This window comes from Asterias amurensis, chromosome 12 (genome assembly GCF_032118995.1).
Source record: "Asterias amurensis chromosome 12, ASM3211899v1".
Lineage (NCBI taxonomy): Eukaryota > Metazoa > Echinodermata > Asteroidea > Forcipulatida > Asteriidae > Asterias > Asterias amurensis.
In genome coordinates this window covers 5,111,429-5,130,007 of record NC_092659.1, presented here as the reverse complement: position 1 = coordinate 5,130,007, position 18,579 = coordinate 5,111,429, and the positions used below count along the sequence as shown (strand labels likewise).

General features: G+C 39.2%; 1 protein-coding gene across 1 annotated transcript; it reads left to right on the top strand.

Annotated features, from left to right (window-relative positions):
• Nucleotides 1–43: 43 nt before the first annotated feature.
• On the top strand, nucleotides 44–17,031 carry LOC139945591 (growth hormone-regulated TBC protein 1-A-like). The gene is made up of 7 exons (XM_071942999.1): nucleotides 44–108; nucleotides 4,884–5,038; nucleotides 6,437–6,595; nucleotides 7,643–7,864; nucleotides 8,739–8,911; nucleotides 9,716–9,901; nucleotides 11,408–17,031. The coding sequence occupies exons 1-7, from the start codon at nucleotides 53–55 to the stop codon at nucleotides 11,489–11,491; spliced, it is 1,035 nt and encodes a 344-aa protein (XP_071799100.1). The 5' UTR covers nucleotides 44–52; the 3' UTR covers nucleotides 11,492–17,031.
• Nucleotides 17,032–18,579: the final 1,548 nt, after the last annotated feature.

Below are 18,579 nucleotides of genomic sequence, written 5' to 3'. Positions count from 1 at the left end.
GTAAAGGGCGCCGCCAACGTTTATACAATACACACACATACAAACAAAAATCATGGCGGCCACAGGCGGTACCTCAAACGCCAAGCCCAGTGCTGATTTGATCCGAAGGTAGGCGTGTTTCAAGTTGTATTTCAGAAAATAATAGTGTTATTTGTAGTTCTTTGTTAGAGAACCTAATCTTTGGTTTAGTTGTTAGGTCATGCCATGCTTGAGAGAGCAGGGAGTTGTTCTGGAACTTGCTTTGCAGCGAGTCTGCGGGAGTTCCGAAACAGACCGTGTGTACTGTCTATTTTAGCGTGAGGTCAAAACCATCGTGCGCCCCGCCTGCCGCTCGGACGACGGGCGGACCCATGGCAAGTGCCACTGTCATCAGTGAAGCTCGCTCTGTCATTGGGGTCAAAGCGTTGTTGTTGTTGTTGAAACACCGCTATCTTAAACATTAAAAAAAACATACACAGAGGTCGATATTTTTTAGATTAGAGCATTTTTTCCAAACTTTCATAATTTAAAAGTATTTTTAGTTACTATTTCTTACAATACATTGTTCTTGACTTCTAATCTTTGTTTTACAATTTTTTTTTAATATTGCTGTTTTTACTTTTTAATTTAATAATACACAAATTTATCATTATTATAATACTAAAACTATGATTAATATTTAAATAATAATGAACTATTTAAATTAGAATGAATAAAACCGAGTTTGGGGTAGTTTGGATAATGTTACCCTCCTGAGGGTAAATATTAAATTGCAACTAAGTTCGGGGAAGATTTTTGAGGTTGTTTAATGTTTACAAAAATACAAAGGTGTCATAATTTGAATTGTAAGGGATGGACATGGTTTCAGGAGAGTAAATCATAGATGCTAATCCATTACTTGGGAGAGCCTTATAGTTTCTAGAAGTATATAGGCCTAATCCACAGGGCCCAATGCACAACAACTTCACAGTACATACACTTGTGACTGGTATCTATTTTTACATTGGTGCGTTCGCTTAGCTTCCTGGGTCGACCCCGGTCTGCCCTCGTAAAGTTCGAATAGCTTTGACGTCATTCCAGGGGCTCACCCGGGTCAGCCCCACTTTGGGGCTGGCCCCAGGTGCATGACGTCACCACCAGAGGGTGAGTGATCGTTCGATTAGCTCCAGTCAGGGGCTCACCCGAGTGAGCACCGCTGGGCCGACACGGGGAAGGTAATCGAACGCACCCTTTGTAGCAGCATGTCAAGCAATATTTCTGCTTAAATGCAGCTCTATGAAATGTGGCCCTGCTCTACACTTCTTTCCAATGTAACTGACGGTGTATTGTTTTGAGTAATTGGAAAGAAAGGCAACTCCCTAAAAACAAAGTTGAAAAGGAAGGAAGCTATCAATGGATTTTGATACTGGCCTGGTACTACTTCACATGCCCCCTGGTCATTGTCTTTGTGCCCTTGAAATGCTCTAATAGAAACTAACAATGGTTCAGGGTAACACCATGTGTGTATCTACTTGCCAGGTAGAGTTTGTTCTTAGAGAACTCTCTTGCTTTATTCTACTGCTGCGGAGTAGATAATCGGAGGTTCGGGAGACTTCTCAGTTCTGAAAAGAACTGTCCTGCTTTTTAACTATTACCAGGGCGGATGGTATAGAAAATAGGCTGGGACTACTACTTTAGCTTATAGGATCATAATTAACTGTACTGCCGCGGAGTCAGTTCTGAATTGGTCTCAACGTTTCGACTAGCTTGCTCTAGTCATCGTCAGGAGAAATTTACAACTTCCAATCCTCAAAGAGGGTGCCTTTTATATGTGTACCAAGGAAAAAATGCCTTGGTGCCCCTGTCCTTTCAAAAACGCTTTATTTACATTTACAATTAGTTCTTGAGGTTTTTGATTGTTTTTTGTATTCTCTCGCTCTGTGTTTATATTACATTTTAAACTGTTCTTATAAAACATAGAATATCCTTCCTAGTAGATCTTCTCTTTTATTTATTTTAACTGGCTTAGCAAGTCTTGAATTTTGTAAAAAATATAATAGAAGTATTTTCTTTTGTGGAATCTGCACAGAAACCAAACCTTCATGTCGCAAATAATCTCCATTCTTGGTCAATTAATAATAACAACTTTCAACATTATTACCCCTGGTCACTGGGCCTTAATTCATTCCTTAAACCATCTCAGCTCCCTGGGGGAGTATACAGCCTGTGCAACAAATATGCGCTACTCGGCTAAAAATCAATCTATATTAAATCTATGTACAGTTAACCGTAATAAATATTAATTAGATAAAAATATGCATAAAATTTTGATCTATACCTAAGCCTTCAGAGGTGAGAAAGAATTAAGCTACATGTACACTACTTGTCTAACCCCCCCCCCCCATCCCACCCATCTATGTCTCATAACACGATCGTGAATTACAAACAAATGTAGTGTCAAACTATGTTAGCATAATTGTGCATTGTCCCAATTCCAGATTCACAATCAAACTGATTAAAATTATTGATTTGTCATCATTTGTGGCATGTGTTGTGGAACACCAATCAGACATCTGTGTACCTCGTCCTATTGTATTCATATGAAAAATGTCTGCTGTTTTAATTTTGTTTTTTTCTGTCTGTCATTGAGTATAGGTGTCTATCTTTAATTAAAAATTCCAGTGTGATTCTAATAAAAGGTTTCAGGCCACGGTTAACTTCATCATAGCCAGTCAACAAAAAATTTGTTTGAAAAAATGTGCATACTGTTAAAATTAGTTTACAGTATCCATGTGTAAAACTTGCTTTGGACAGCAATTAATGGGTTTTTGTTTAAAAATTAATTAGTTTTTTTTACTTACATGTATTTCTTGTTTTACTTACTTGGGTCCTCTTATTTTTTTATTGGAATGATTTATTAAAATACAGAGTACACTATTTTAGTGTATTACTTGTTTATATTTGTTCATGTTATTTTTTTATTTTTTTTTTTTTTGGAGGGGGGGATTCAATTGTTTTTATTAATGTTATTTTATATCTGTGGACATTTGTGTTTCGTGTCATACAAAAAGTATCCAAATCCTTTAACCTCAATTCACAGTTTTTTTTAAATCAGTTTTACGAGATAAAAGCATGTAGCATTTCAAATTTAAAGGGACGTTTCCAACAATGTCAATCTTCATTCCATGTTACAAAGTTATATATATGCAAATCTTTGAACATATCTATTTTGAATCTTGCCAATGTAGTATGCATCCATTTAAGTAAAAGGCTATGTGATAAAAAGTGTTTCCTTGTTGATGTTGTCCTTACCCTTCCTCCTGTAAATGAGTAATCCAGGATAATTGTCCACATTTGTAAACTATTCAGTCAGGATGTGAATAAGATACCGGTATACTGGATGTTATTTGGTAATAGTTAAAAATAAATGTTATTCCTAAATGTACTTCTGGTGAAACAAAGCAAGGCCACATTAAAGGCGCTGGACATTATTGGTAATTACTCAAAATAATAGTTAGCATAAAAACTTACTTGGTAATGAGCAGTGGAGAGCTGTTGGTAATATAAAACATTGTAAGAAATAGCTCTCTCTGAAGTTATGTCATTTTGAGAAAGAGGTAATTTCTCACTCAAATAAAGACTTCAGGCCTGAAGCCTTTCAGGCATCTGAAAGCACAAAAATTTGTGCAACAAGGGTGTTTTTTCTTTCATTATTCTCTGGCAACTTTGATGACCAATTGAGTCAAAACAACCAAAGATTTAGTATTTTATGCATAAATATTGAGATATACCAAAGTGAGAATACTGGTGTTTGACAATTACCAAACGCGTCCAGTGCCTTTAACAGCCCTGAAGCTCATTCTAGCGAGCCCACAGACCTACAGTCTGACCATTTAATATCATTCACCGTGAATTTGGTGCCAGCCTACAATGAATGTGGTAACTACACTTTCAATAGGAAACTAAACTAATTATTGACTTTACTGTAGTACATAAAGTATTGTTTCCGGGTCTTGCTGGTATTGTTCCATCAACTAAAACAATATCAGGTTCGTACTTTTTACAGTAGGCTTGCGAATAATGTACTCTGAGGAAAATTACAAAATTGGTTAGAAAAAAACTCGTCTAAGATCACTGCCGTCGATTTCACAAAACTCTTCCTAACTTAGGATTAATCTTATGACTTAGGACGAGTCCCAGCCCAGCACTGTAGCATGCAGACCTTAAGATTAATCCTAAGACTTAGGACGAGTCCCAGCCCTGCACTGTAGTATGCAAACCTTAAGATTAATCCTAAGACTTAGGACGAGTCCCAGCCCTGCACTGTAGCATGCAGACCTTAAGATTAATCCTAAGTTAGGACGAGTTACTCGTCCTAACTCGAGATAAGACGAGTCCTAACTCTTTGTGAAATCGACGGCAGATCTACATAAAATGATGATGATGGTAGCAGATATTTCTGTCTGAAATGTCGTATTTGATGAGAAATAAACAAAACTAATTTCCCATCAGTGAGTGTTAATTTTAGAAGAAACGCCGTTTTCAGCGCAATGCAGAATCATCCCAAGTACTGTCGTAGAAATTGAGGGACGACTGTGCAATGCATGCGCAGATGACGCCAAATGTCATCATTACCATTGTAGAACCATCCGTCGAAAACAAAAACTCCCTATTGTAGCTCTGCATGTACTGTATCAAGAGAGTTTTATAGATAACAGCACATCTTTCAAACTCAAACTCAATATTAATTAAGCAGCATGCAGCATCAGTGTCCAGCTTTGTCCAGAAGACGATCGGAGCATACTGATCGAAACGTCAAGTTGAAACCAACTGTTCTTTTCAGAACCACCCCGTCTCATTAGAGATAGTCACAACATGGTGCTACCGCAAACCTTTCTATATTAATTTTGTTGTTTCTCCCACAGTGAGATTGACGCCTATGGGTTCAGGCGGCCAGACGACTTTGATTATGACACGTACGAGCAATTCATGTCACAGTATCTGAGCGTGCTGGCAAGGAGAGCAGGAAAATGGGACAAAGTCATGGATGGAAAGAAAAATGTCAAGAAATCATTAAAAGGTACTTGTACAAGTTTGGTAATTACTCAAAACAAATATTATTTAAAAAACTGACTTGGTAAGGAGCATTGGAGAGCTGTTGATAGTATAAAACATCGTGGGAAACGACTCCCTCTGAAGTAACGTAGTTTTTGAGAAAGAGGTAACTTCTCACTAAAATAATAAAAGACTTCTAGCTAGAAGTCTTTTATTCCTATCTGGAAGCACACAAGTTCGTCCAACAAGGGTGTTTTTTCTTTCATCATTTTCTCGCAACTTCGATGACCAATTGAGCCCAAATTTTCACAGGCTTGTTATTTTATGCTTATGATGGGATACACCAAGTGAGAAGACTGGTCTCTGACAATTACCAAACGTGTACAGTGCCTTTAAAGCCATTGGACACTTTCGGTAAACAGTATTGTCCAAAGGCCCACACTTCGTGTATCACAACATATATATAAAGTAACAAACCTGTGAAAATTTAGGCTCAATAACAGGAAAGCCCATACCCTGTTTCCGCATGTTTCGCCGTGTCATGACATGTGTTTAAAATAAATCCGTAATTCTCATTCTAAGCGAGAATTGATAATTGTTTTAATGGTTTCTCAAAAAGTGAAGCATTTCATGGAAAAATATTTCAAGAGAAGTCTTTCACCATTACCTTCTGTAAACCCTGTAAGTTATTTGTAAATCTGTGAACTTTAATTTTTGTTCTGTTCCGAAAGTGTATAATGGTTTTAACAGCAAATAACAGCTTAAAAGAATAAGGTTACTAGCCAAACTATGTCACTACATGTACAATATGTGACTGATATTCTGCTCATTCCTGCAGACAAGTGTTACGCGATATTTTCTGCTCACCCAACCAAATCCTCCAAAATGCTTTGAAGGGTGTGTTCTGATTCTGTAGGATTTGGGGCTAAAGGCCCAAGTTGCTTATAACTGGGCATGGGCCAGGCATCTCGGCCCAATTTCCATAGCACTGCTTAATGATATAAGCAAATTTTTGTGCTTACTGTAGCAGAAAACTTTGCTAAGGTGTAAATGTATTTCACAGGTTAGCAGGAAAATTAGGCGGCTATCTTGCGCACTCACCATGTATTTGTATTGTTACATCATTCTTTTTCCTGCAGTAAGCACCAGATTGTTAGCATGCCTTTTCATGTTCTTACAGTTAGCAGTGCTATGAAATGTAATCGTACAGTAAGCACAAAATCGGCCGCTAAGCAGTGCTAAGAAATAGGGCCCTTATCAAAGTCCAATTATGTTGGTTGTCAGTGACCATAGAGTGGCAGATTTTGAGTGGACTCTAGCCATAGACCATTGTAGACCTTGGGGGTACTAAGGTTAACAAAAAGAAATGGACTTGGGCGACTGCTTTTTCAAAATCTTCTCATTAGCCTTATTATCCCAACAGTAAAACGTTATGTCCGTAAAGGCATCTCTAACGAGTACCGAGGTCTGGTGTGGATGTACGTGAGTGGAGCCGAAGCAATGAAAGAACAAAACCCAGGCATGTACCAAAGACTTCTTGACGGACCTAAAGATGCTGAGCTGATGGAGGTCATCAAAACAGGTTGGTTGGGTTTGTCTTGTTTGTCCTAATCTCGCGGCCTAGCTGGCCACGAAACGGCTTAGCTGGCCACAATGCGTTGTAACTACCATTGCCTAGCTGGCCACACTGCGTCCTAACTACCAAGGCCTAGCTGGTCACACTGCGTCCTAACTACTAAGGCCTAGCTGGCCACACTGCGTCCTTACTACCAAGGCCTAGCTGGCCACACTGCGTCCTAACTACCAAGGCCTAGCTGGCCACAATGCGTCCTAACTACCAAGGCCTAGCTGGGCACACTGCGCCCTAACTACCAAGGCCTAGCTGGCCACACTGCGTCCTAACTACCAAGGCCTAGCTGGCCACACTGCGTCCTAACTACTAAGGCCTAGCTGGCCACACTGCGTCCTAACTACCAAGGCCTAGCTGGCCACAATGCGTCCTAACTACCAAGGCCTAGCTGGCCACACTGCGGCCTAACTACCAATGCCTAGCTGGCCACACTGCGTCCTAACTACTAAGGCCTAGCTGGCCACACTGCGTCCTAACTACCAAGGCCTAGCTGGCCACAATGCGTCCTAACTACCAAGGCCTAGCTGGCCACACTGCGACCTAACTACTAAGGCCTAGCTGGCCACAATGCTTCACCTTCATGCCTTTTGGTTCAAAATTTCAATTAATAATTCCCTAGAGTTTAAAGTCAGACCTGATACTTCACAGAGGCAATAGCCTCCATGCCCCCTGTCGTCGATTTCACCAAACTCATCCTAACTTAGGATTAATCTTGGGACTTCAGACGAATCCATAGACATTGGGACGCATTGAACCCATCCTAAGTTAGGACGAGTTACTCGTCCTAACTCGAGATAGGATTAATACAAGTGTTTCGTGAAATTGGCTGCAGGTGCCCTTTAAATGTTACAGTAGAAATTGCCTCATAAAGGAAATGCCTTGGTGCCCTTGCCCTTTTTAAAAACTAAGCATGCAGGCCTGTAAAGTTTTTCAAGTTGATACTGCTTTTGTTTGACTTGGTGCGTGTCCTGATTATTTTTTGTTTTGTTTTTGCGACAGATCTTCACCGCACATTCCCAGAGAACATTTATTTCTGTAACGACTCCACGGTGAGTAAACGCACCTCCCTGCAGAACGTCCTGGTGGCGTTTGCGCATCATCACCGGGCGGACGGCTACTGCCAAGGGCTCAACTTCATCGTAGCGCTCATGCTGCTCATCCTCAAAGACGAAGAGAGTTGCTTTTTCCTGCTGGAGACCCTGGTCAAGAACATTCTACCCGGTTCGTCTAAAACTTAAAATCATTTCCTTTTAGCGCTTTGCAGCAATGTGTGTTATAATTTTATGCAGATTGAATGATGTAGCTTGGTGTTAATCTGTCTGACCATTCAATACTATCCACAGTGTGAATAATATGTAGTGAACTATGCCAAACTGCATTCATGGTGAATTTACAATATTTATCCACAAAGTACACAGTCAACCCTCCTACTGTCTGACCATTCATCCTCACAGTGTTGAATGATAGAAGCACCATGCTAGCCTGTATTTATCATATCATGTGGTGAATGAACAATGTATAAACAAAGTTCACATTCAACCCTCCTACTCTCTGACCATTTAATATCATCCATACAGTATTAAGTGATAGAAGCACCATGCTATCCTGCAATATGATCATTTAGTGCATGTACAATGTGTCCACATAGTACACAGTCAACCCTCCTACTGTCTGACCATTTAATATCATCCATACAGTGTTGAGTGATAGAAGCACCATGCTATCCTGCAATATGATCATTTAGTGCATGTACAATGTGTCCACATAGTACACAGTCAACCCTCCTACTGTCTGACCATTTAATATCATCCATACAGTGTTGAGTGATAGAAGCACCATGCTAGCCTGCATTTATCATATCATGTGGTGAATGAACAATGTATAAACAAAGTTCACATTCAACCCTCCTACTGTCTGACCATTTAATGTCATCCTTACAGTTTTGAGTGATAGAACCACCATGCTAGCCTGCAATATGATCACTTAGTGCATGTACAATGTGTCCACATAGTACACAGTCAACCCTCCTACTGTCTGACCATTCAATTTCGTAATTTTGAAGCTGGGGCGTGACTTTGTTTTTGTTGTTATATAGCGTACTACACCCCTCAGATGGCCGGACTGAAGACTGACCAAGAGGTGCTAGGGGAGCTGGTCAAACAGAAACTCCCTGCAGTGGCTCAGAGAATGGAGAAAGAGGCAGTACCATGGTCAATACCAACCACAAAATGGTTTATCTGCCTGTTCCTTGATGTGCTACCTATTGAGGTAATAGTTAAGTTGTATTGGTGCTGCTGCTGGAAACTATTGGTAATTGTCGAAGACCAGTATTCTCACTTGGTGTATCTAAACATAAAATAACAAATCTATGAAAAATTTGGACTCAATTGGTCATCGAAATTGCAAGTATAATGAAAGTAAAAACACCTTTGTTGCACAAATTTGTCTGCTTTCAGATGCCTAATAAGGCTTTCAGGCCCGTCAGGCTTCAGGCCTGAAGTCTTTTAATATTTGAGTGAGAAATCACCTCTTTCTCAAAAACTACGTCACTTCAGAGGGAGCCGTATCTCACAATGTTTCAAACTATCAACAACTCTCCATTGCGCGATACCAAGTAGGGTGTTGTGGCCGTAGTGGATAAGAGCACCAAATTCAAGCTCTGCTGATTCTGTTCAGCAGAGTGTGGGTTCGAATCCCGGTTGTGACATTTGTGTCCTTGAGCAAGACACTTACCTATAATTGCTTCTCTCCACCCAGGGGTAAATGGGTACCTGTCAGGGCAGAGATGTTTCCTTGTGATTGATTTAGCCGAGTGGCGCGATTTGTTGCACAGGCTGAGATGGTTTAAGGAATGATTTAAGGCCCCTTGACCAGTGGTAACAATTTGAAGCGCTTTGAGACGTCCTTTTGATGTGAAAAATCTCTATATAAAAACTCAGGATTTAGTTTTTATACAACAATTGTTTTGAGTATTAGTGTCTAGAGCCCTAAAGGATTTATACAATGTCAGAATATGATGTTGAGACATACAGTTTTATATAATATTTTCCTACACTTTGTTTATCTTGCCAGACGGTGTTACGGATCTGGGACTGTCTCTTCTACGAGGGTTCTAAGATTCTGTTTAGGGTTTGTTTAAGTCTCATCAAACAGAACCAAGACGCCATCTTGGGTGCCAGTAGCTTCCCTACACTCATTGAATCCTTCAAGACGGTCACGCTGCATTCTAGGAATACAGATTGCCATACCTTCATGCAGGTAAGGCATAGGGAGGGTACCTTATACATTTGTTGCACGCTGTGACAAGTTCCATGGCCTTTTGTACTCCCAAGGGGGCAAATAGACCATTTGCCCCCCAGGTAGCTTCCCTACACTCATTGAATCCTTCAAGACGGTCACGCTGCATTCTAGGAATACAGATTGCCATACCTTCATGCAGGTAAGGCATAGGGAGGGTACCTTATACATTTGTTGCACGCTGTGACAAGTTTCATGGCCTTTTGTACTCCCGAGGAGGCAAATAGACCATTTGCCCCCCAGGTAGCTTCCCTACACTCATTGAATCCTTCAAGACGGTCACGCTGCATTCTAGGAATACAGATTGCCATACCTTCATGCAGGTAAGGCATAGGGAGGGTACCTTATACATTTGTTGCACGCTGTGACAAGTTTCATGGCCTTTTGTACTCCCAAGGGGGCAAATAGACCATTTGCCCCCCAGGTAGCTTCCCTTCACTCATTTAGTCCTTCAAGATGGTCACGCTGCATTCTAGGAATACAGATTGCCATACCATTTAAGGTAAGGCATAGGAAGGGAATAGTAGTAATAATAATAATACAGCAATTGTAAGGCGCACTTCCCTGTAAACCACTCAAAGGGGCGGGTATTGTTAGAGGTTAAGTTAAAGGCAGTGGACACTATTGGTAATTACTCAAAATAATTATTAGCATAAAACCTTACTTGGTAACGAATAATGTGGAGAGGTTGATAGTATAAAAACATTGTGAGAAATGGCTCCCCCTGAAGTGACGTAGTTTTCGAGATCGAAGTAATTTTCCACGAATTTGATTTCGAGACCTCAAGTTTAGAATTTGAGGTCTCGAAATCAAGCATCTGAAAGCACATGACTTCGTGTGACAAGGGTGTTTTTTCTTTCATTATTATCTCGCAACTTTGACGACCAATTGAGCTCAAATTTTCACAGGTTTGTTATTTTGTGCATATGGTCTTTGACAATTACCAATAGTGTCCAGTGTCTTTAAAGCATTGTCAAATTGTTAGGAAAGCAAGCAAGAACAATCGGTTTTTAGTTCCTGCCGGAAGAGAGCAACGCTGTGCAAAGGTCTTCGGAAAGTGATTTCCAGAGTCTTGATGCTGTATTAGAAAAGGCTCTGTCCCCATAACTGGCCAAGCGAGTTGGAGGGCATGAAGCGTATTGCTTTATAGATCTCAGGCCCGGTTCGTCGTACAGGGCGTCAACACAATTTGTTTGGAGTGATTATTTTGAATTGAATTCGCTGATTGACAGGTAGCCAGTGTAGTTTTTAGAGTATAGGGGTGATGTGGTCGAACACTCTAGTACCAGTTAGCAGACGTACTGCATTATTCTGTATGGACTGACGATAAACAGAGCCCTCTTGGTTGGTGCACTCTCCTGCCCAAGTGGGGGCTTCTTCATTTTTGTTCATAATATGCCAATCTCCCAAATTGAGATAACATTTATTTATCTGTGGGTTTTTTCTGTTTTTTTTTTTCTCATCCAGAATGTTTTCGCAGATTCACAACCTCTCAGTCGAGCGCTCATCGAGAAGTTTCGGACCAAATCCAATGAGGACGAGACAAATTAGCGTCACCTTTGGAATGGCTTTGAGGGGCGTCAACAAGAAGCAAATTTTTGCCTTGGCAGTGAAGAGTACAAACAAAATACACAAATACATAAGTCTCTATGGGTGCGTCCGTTTAGCATCCCTGGGTCGACCCTGGTCTGTCCCGGTACGTTCGAATAGCTTTGACGGGGTTCACCCGGGTCAGCCCCCAGTGCCCTGCTTGTGGAGTGGGTCACTTGGGGGTGACCCGAGGTGCATGCCGTCACCACAAGAGGGCGAGTGTGATCGTTCGATTAGCTCTTGTCAGGGGCTCACCCAAGTGAGCACTGCGGGGTCGACCCAGGGGAGCTTATTGAATGCACCCAGTATAGGGACAAGCAATTTTGAAGGTGTGTGTAAAGGCCGAGTCACACTGCAGCGATTAAGAAAGCAATAACGATCACGACGCAAAGAGAACGCATTGTATTGGTTGAATTGCTCCACGCAGATCACACACACGCTCATTAAACCAATAGAATGCTTTCTCTTTGCGTTGTTATCGTTATCGTTCTTGTTATTGCTGCAGTGGGTTATCGTTATTGTTATCGCTGCAGTGGGACCGTGCCTTTACAATTTGCTTTGTATTTGTATTTGACTTGTGCTTGAGCTGACATGGTAAATGGAGGAACACTACAGGAAGAAATGCGTATCACTTCAACAAGCTACAAAGGTTGCAAGGGTTCGTTGTTTTTTTTCTTCTTAGAAGTTTTCGATTTGCCCAGAGTCATTCCTCACAAATTCAACATTGGTATCTTAGAAATAACTTAAACTTAAACTTAGCTTAAAATGCCTTGCTTTATATGTATTTAATACAGGGCACTGCTAGGGTTAAAACTGCTAAGCAGTAATGCTAAGCAGTCATATTGAGAACAAAATGGCGGGAACCAGTCTTAACTAATCCACATCCCATGGCATTTTTAGCTTGGCCCAATTTCATTAAGCTGTTTAGCAGAAAATACTGCTTCACAAATTTCTTTGCTAAGCCAAAATTGAGTGGGGCACCAGCCACAACCCTGAAACTTCATGTAATTTTGGCTTGTAACTTGTTTCTGTTAAGTAAAACTATTCTGTGCTTAGCACGTTTTTGTGCTTACAGGCTTTATGACATTGGGCCTAGTTGGTTTGAAGTTTCACAAGGCCCCATTTTGTTCACTGGTACAAATCTCAAGGTATACGTTCAATATTGTCAGATCTATGGGCTTGGTTTATAACACCAGTCGAAAAATTCAACGAGGCTCACATTGTTACAAATTCTGCTCCACTCAATTCACGCTGAGCTAAGAAATTTGCTAAGCATTGTTGTTTGATGTAAACAGCTTCATGAACATTAGGCCCAGGGCCAAACATTGGCATGCAACTATGTCAAAAAATACTACTAAAATTGTTATCCAGTACTAGAAAGGCTTTAAGAATTTGAGTTTAAAATTTAGCTGATCATTTGCCGATTATCATTAATTCAAAGTTGTATAGTTAACGTTTTGTTTGTAAAAGTTTTGTTTGTAAAAGCTTCGTTGGTTCTCATATAAAGGAATTGAGAAAGTTGCTGTATATTCTTGGCAATGGACCATAGACCTTTTTGCAAATACCCATTGCACAAGCACTAATTGTTGAATGAGGTGCACGCTGCACTGGCTCCCTATCTCTCAACGAATCATCTTCAAGCTGATGCTCATTGTCCACAAAGCTCTTAATGGTAAGGCTCCCCACTATGTTTCTGAACTGCTTCAAGTTTACACTCCATCAAGGAATCTTCGATCAAGTTCCATGCTTCTTCTCATTGAACCGAAGTATCGTCACTCATGGGTTGACAGGTCTTTTTCTTCAGCTGCGCCACGCATCTGGAACTCTCTACCACTTAATCTTAGAACTTGTCTTTGTACCACAACATTCAAATCTATTCTCAAATCTAATTTTATGTCATAGGTTTTCAAGGACTAATTTTGTTGTGTCTGTTTTTCTTTGTTTCAATTGTTTTGTTTGTTTTTGGCTTTTACTGCGCCTTGAACACCCAGCAGGGTGGATATGTGCCCATTACAAGTCTTTTTATTATTATTATGCTGGTCTAGCTAGCAATCATCCTAGCTAGCAATCGCTAGTGATCAGCTAGCTAGAGCAGCATGCACCTCATTCCATGCCTAACGCATGCGTACCGGGTATTTGCGATAAGGTCTATGATGATGTCGATGCAAAAAGTCCAATTTGGTTTCTTGCAAGGGGGGTTTGGTTTTGGGGGTTAATTCGATGACAACCAAATTAAATCTGGATTAGTCAAAACAAAATTGAGACTTTATCTTAAATTTAATGTACATAATTTTATGTGAGCAAATCATTTTCAAGGGATATTTTAGCACTTTTGTAATATTCGGTGACATTTTAAGATGTTTTTTGTGCAATTAATTAGGATCTACAGACGGCACCTCTATTAAAAAGGTATTTTGTGAGTTAAAGTTGTGTCTCATGTACAATGACTTGCTTGGTTTAAAGTTGCATTACTCACTCGACATAGTACAGGGCTGCATTAATAATAATAGTAAAGAGTTGTTATAAATCACTCCATGGTCGTATTAAAGTGCTTATTGTGATTGATTAAGACAGGATTCCAAAGTTTTGAAACATGAAAACCATTTATATCAGCACCTTTGCGAAGTAAGATGCGGGAAAATCTATTGTTTGTTTTGTTATCCAGGCAAGTCATTTTGTCAGAGATTTTTAAAAAAGTTCTGCTCACAAACAACATTTTTTTTTCCTTCTTTTTTTCATTAAATTTATGTACAAGTGTATGGTTCCAAATCTATTTGTGAACCATCCTTACCATTTTTTGCTAATTAATTCAAAAAATTAATATTATAAAACTTAAATTGATACATAATATTTGTTTGAAAAGAAGATGGGCTGGTTAAGTTGCAAAACAGTGGTTTATTTTGTTGGTATGCTTATGTTAGGTGTCACACATGTAGATAGGCCTGGAATTACATTGAGACCACTGCCTCTCTTGCCCTGGGCCCAATTTGATAGAGCTGCTAAGCACACAAATTTGTTTAGCATGAAATTTCTTCCTTGACAAAAACAGGATTACCAACCAAATTTCGATGTGATTTTCAGGATAAGCTATCAATAGCAGTAACAAGAAATAGCAACAAATGGAAATTTTGTTGGTAATCCTGTTTTTTATCCAGGAAGAAATTCAACTTTTTCTTGCTGGAAGATTGTGGAGGAGTCTTAAAGTCGCCTGCTCTGAAGAAAATTTTCAAATATATTTTTGATGAGATGAGCCAGAGCAAACTGAAGGTATGAAACTATGAACAATTTGTATCCCAACCTGAGTCTTGGTTGGAGAAGAGTGTAGTTTCTTTTTGCTAAAACTATACAAAAATATGAAATTTTGAATTAGCATTTCAAAGCCTGCGTACAAAGTTTAAACTTGTTAACAAGTTCCCTCGGAAGCAGTACTGAAGACTTTAAGTGACGAGCTTAAAATCAGTCTTTTTGTACTTTTTTGTAGAGTTTTGTATATATTATCTAATGTACTATTAATGGAAAAAAATATATTTATTATTTGAAAAAGATTGTGACAAAATTAAACCTTGCCAAAATTTTGACTAGGCGTAGGAATTGCCTCCCTTTCTGAGCTTTTGATTTATCTGTTCCTGATGCAAATTTAACATCTATTAGTATGAATGTAATTGTTCGAAAACAGATGAGTGACTGTTCGTGTAGTTTGTGTAAACCATACCAAACCATTCTATAATTAGTGGCAAGTAGACACCCACAGGGCGTTACCGCGAACCAAATAATATAATTCTAGAAACAGTAACATTTAATGCAAAGACTTCAATAAAAATAGTGGCTTCAAATGAAAGGGCTCAAATCTGTCACTCAGCAATTTTTGCTTTTTATCTTTAATAAAAACAGTAATAAAAGTAACCGTTACCTCGGTTCTATGTTAAATGTGTTTAAAATGTGCCATTCTTGAGTTATATAAGAGAGCTAAAAACCTTCTATCGCTGCGTCCTAGCTGAAGCCTTCATTATTCAAATTGTTACATTTATTGTTGTGAGTTACTTTTTCTTAAAGGAACATTACAGAATTGGTAACAAAAAAACTCATTTGAGTTCACAGACTTACATAAAACTAACACAATCTAATGATGATGACAGTAGAAAACATCCCTTGAAATATTTCTGTCTGAAATGTCGTGATGAGAAATAAATAAAACTAATTTCCCGTTTGGAGTTTATCGCTTATTCATTTTTTTGTTTCAATTGATGTCATGCAAAATGTTTTAACAGTTTTTCACTATTTTCTTGTGACCCAGATGGGCGATCGATCTCAAACTTCAACAGATTTGTCAGTACATGTGTGTAGTGGATTACATTAAGTGCTTACACTGCCAGCAAGTGTTTTGTTAGCACAAACCAATTCTGCAATGTTCCTTTAAAGGTACTGGACACCTTTGGTAATTGTCAAAGACCAGTGTTCTCACCTGGTGAATCTCGACATAAAAATTTACGCTTAAAATCACAAACCTGTCAGCACGCTTGAGTGTTTTACTAACATTCGGTCGTCCATGCCAACCAGCTGTTGTTTCTACAACATTTGCAAGGTATATTGGAAAGGTATTTATGCCCAATCAAAAATGGCATAGCAACACCAATTAGTTATGGTAAAAGATGACTCTCTAAAAATAACAAGACTGGTGTACCGTAATTTCGGGAGTATAAACCGCACTTCCCCAAAAATATAGAAACAAACATTTAGGTGTCGGTATAAACCGCCCGACATATAAACCGCAGTCACTACAAGCGCATTTGCGGTCATTTTTGGCGATGTGCAGTGACTGGCAGTCGTCACATTTTCAGTCAAATTGCGTTGCAACTCTGACCGGCATAAATTTATTCATTATTGTTTACATTTTCATTGAAAACGGGTGGAAATTAAAGAAAAAACTTTGTTGTAAAATCCTTATTAACAAGTGTTTTTGTTTCTGTGGAAACAATTAAAACAAATTTATTCTCCAAATATTCTGTTTCCATAACCTCATTGTGTGTCTCTATGTATTTTGAGAAGAGCGAATAAATCAAACTCACACAAAAGCAAAAACTTTTGATTCTGTTGCCCACTTTATTTATTTAATTTTTTTATTATTAATTGAAGAAACTCTATAGAAAATAAAAACCACCCTAAACAAATATTAAAGCCAATTTGTTCTACTCTACAAGTCGTCTATTCTGAAATCATAATTCCTTGTAAAGATTAATCCTTTCTTTAAGTTGCACAAATTGTTTCGTAAAAATCAAAAAGCCTAAAGCGAAATCTTAAAGTACAAGCAATTTTTTCAGTTTGTCCTCGTTCTACACAAGGTACGTTTACTAAAAATCCCCCAAAACTTGCTGTAAATGTAAACAAACTCTCACTATCCCCAAAATAACAAATGGGGAGCGAGCCAGCATACTTTTAAAACATTCGGCGAAAAAGACAACTTTTTAAGTTTCCCGACCCACAGTTGGTCTAAAGAAGGAGAAGGTAAAGCCCCTTTCACACGAGAGCATTTTAGCAAGGGTCCCTTGCTAAAATGTAGCTTGGTTTTAACACTTAACAAAACGTACCCCGTCACGTGTGAAAGGAAAACAATTTTTTCTTCTGTCCAAGTTCTCTTGCAAAATCTTGTCAAACACTGCTACATTTTGCTAAGTTGCTCTCGTGTGAAAAGGGCTTAACAATGACATGCAGCAATCAATGTACAAAAAGGTGCTGTGTTACAGCCGTTAAATAATATGTTATATCTGTACACACTCTAACATTTTTTCGATTTGTTTTATAGAATTAAAACCAAACGCTTGCCATAACTAGTTATAGTACTTTTACTTTTGTAACATCTCTCGTTAACAAAACACATGTAAACGATTATTAACTTGATAGAGTGAGTTGAATTCAAGATCCATTGAGCATGGTCGATTCATTAAGCGACACACATTGGCACACTTCTTTAAGTTCTGAGCAGTGGTTCCACAATCAAACTATACATTTTCTTATGGTGATACATCTCCCTGATTTCCTGCCTTTCTTATGTTCACCAACAGACTATTTCGTAGAAGTTAAAGGAACACGTTGCCTTGGATCGGACGAGTTGGTCAAAACAAAAGCGTTTGTAACCGTTTTTTATAAAATGCATATGGGTAGAAAGATGTTGTAAAAGTAGAATACAATGATCCACACAAGTTTGCCTCGAAATTGCGTGGTTTTCCTTCTACTGTGCGAACTAACACGGTCGGCCATTTATGGGAGTCAAAATTTTGACCCCCATAAATGGCCGACGTGTTAGTCGACGAGGTAAACGGAAAACCACGCAATTTCGAGGCATGTTTGTGTGGATCATTGTATTCTACTTTTACAACATCTTTCTACCCATATGCATTTTATAAAAATCGGTTACAAACGCTTTTCAAAGACCAACTCGACCGATCCAAGGCAACGTGTTCCTTTAAGCAGAAATTACTGCCTAGCAAACATCTTAGCTGAACCCAATAGTCCCTTCCCATGAAATATGTAAATTGCACATAGCGCGTGTGCACTAAAACGTTTTGGTTGGCAAAATGAGGGAACATCGCACTGTTTCGTACACGGCTAATGGGTGCGTGACGCAGATGCGATTGCGCGTCTGCTTAGTGCACAACTCTATGGCGTTTGCCAACCAACAGGATCTGTACGCATGCGGAATGTGATTAGCATATTTCATGGGAAGGGTCCATTGCACGACTCTCTGCTCACTGTCGAATTCTGCCCTTAATCCGCTTGCCCTGCAATTTCTACGCTAGCTGTGTAAGCCAAAAATGCCTAGTAACTTGCACAAACCAAACTTCTCTTGCTAACTACTGAAATACGCTTGATGTAAGCACAGAATTCCCTCCTCCGTAAGCGCTCTTTCTTCGTTAACATTAAGCAGCCATGAAATTGGGCCCTGATGGTATCATAATGCAATGGGTTTTTGATATAGACAGAGGAGTAGGGTATAAATGTAAGCCGTTTTTCTCGTGTAGGAACAAAATGCTTCAAGGCCCCTATTAGTTTAC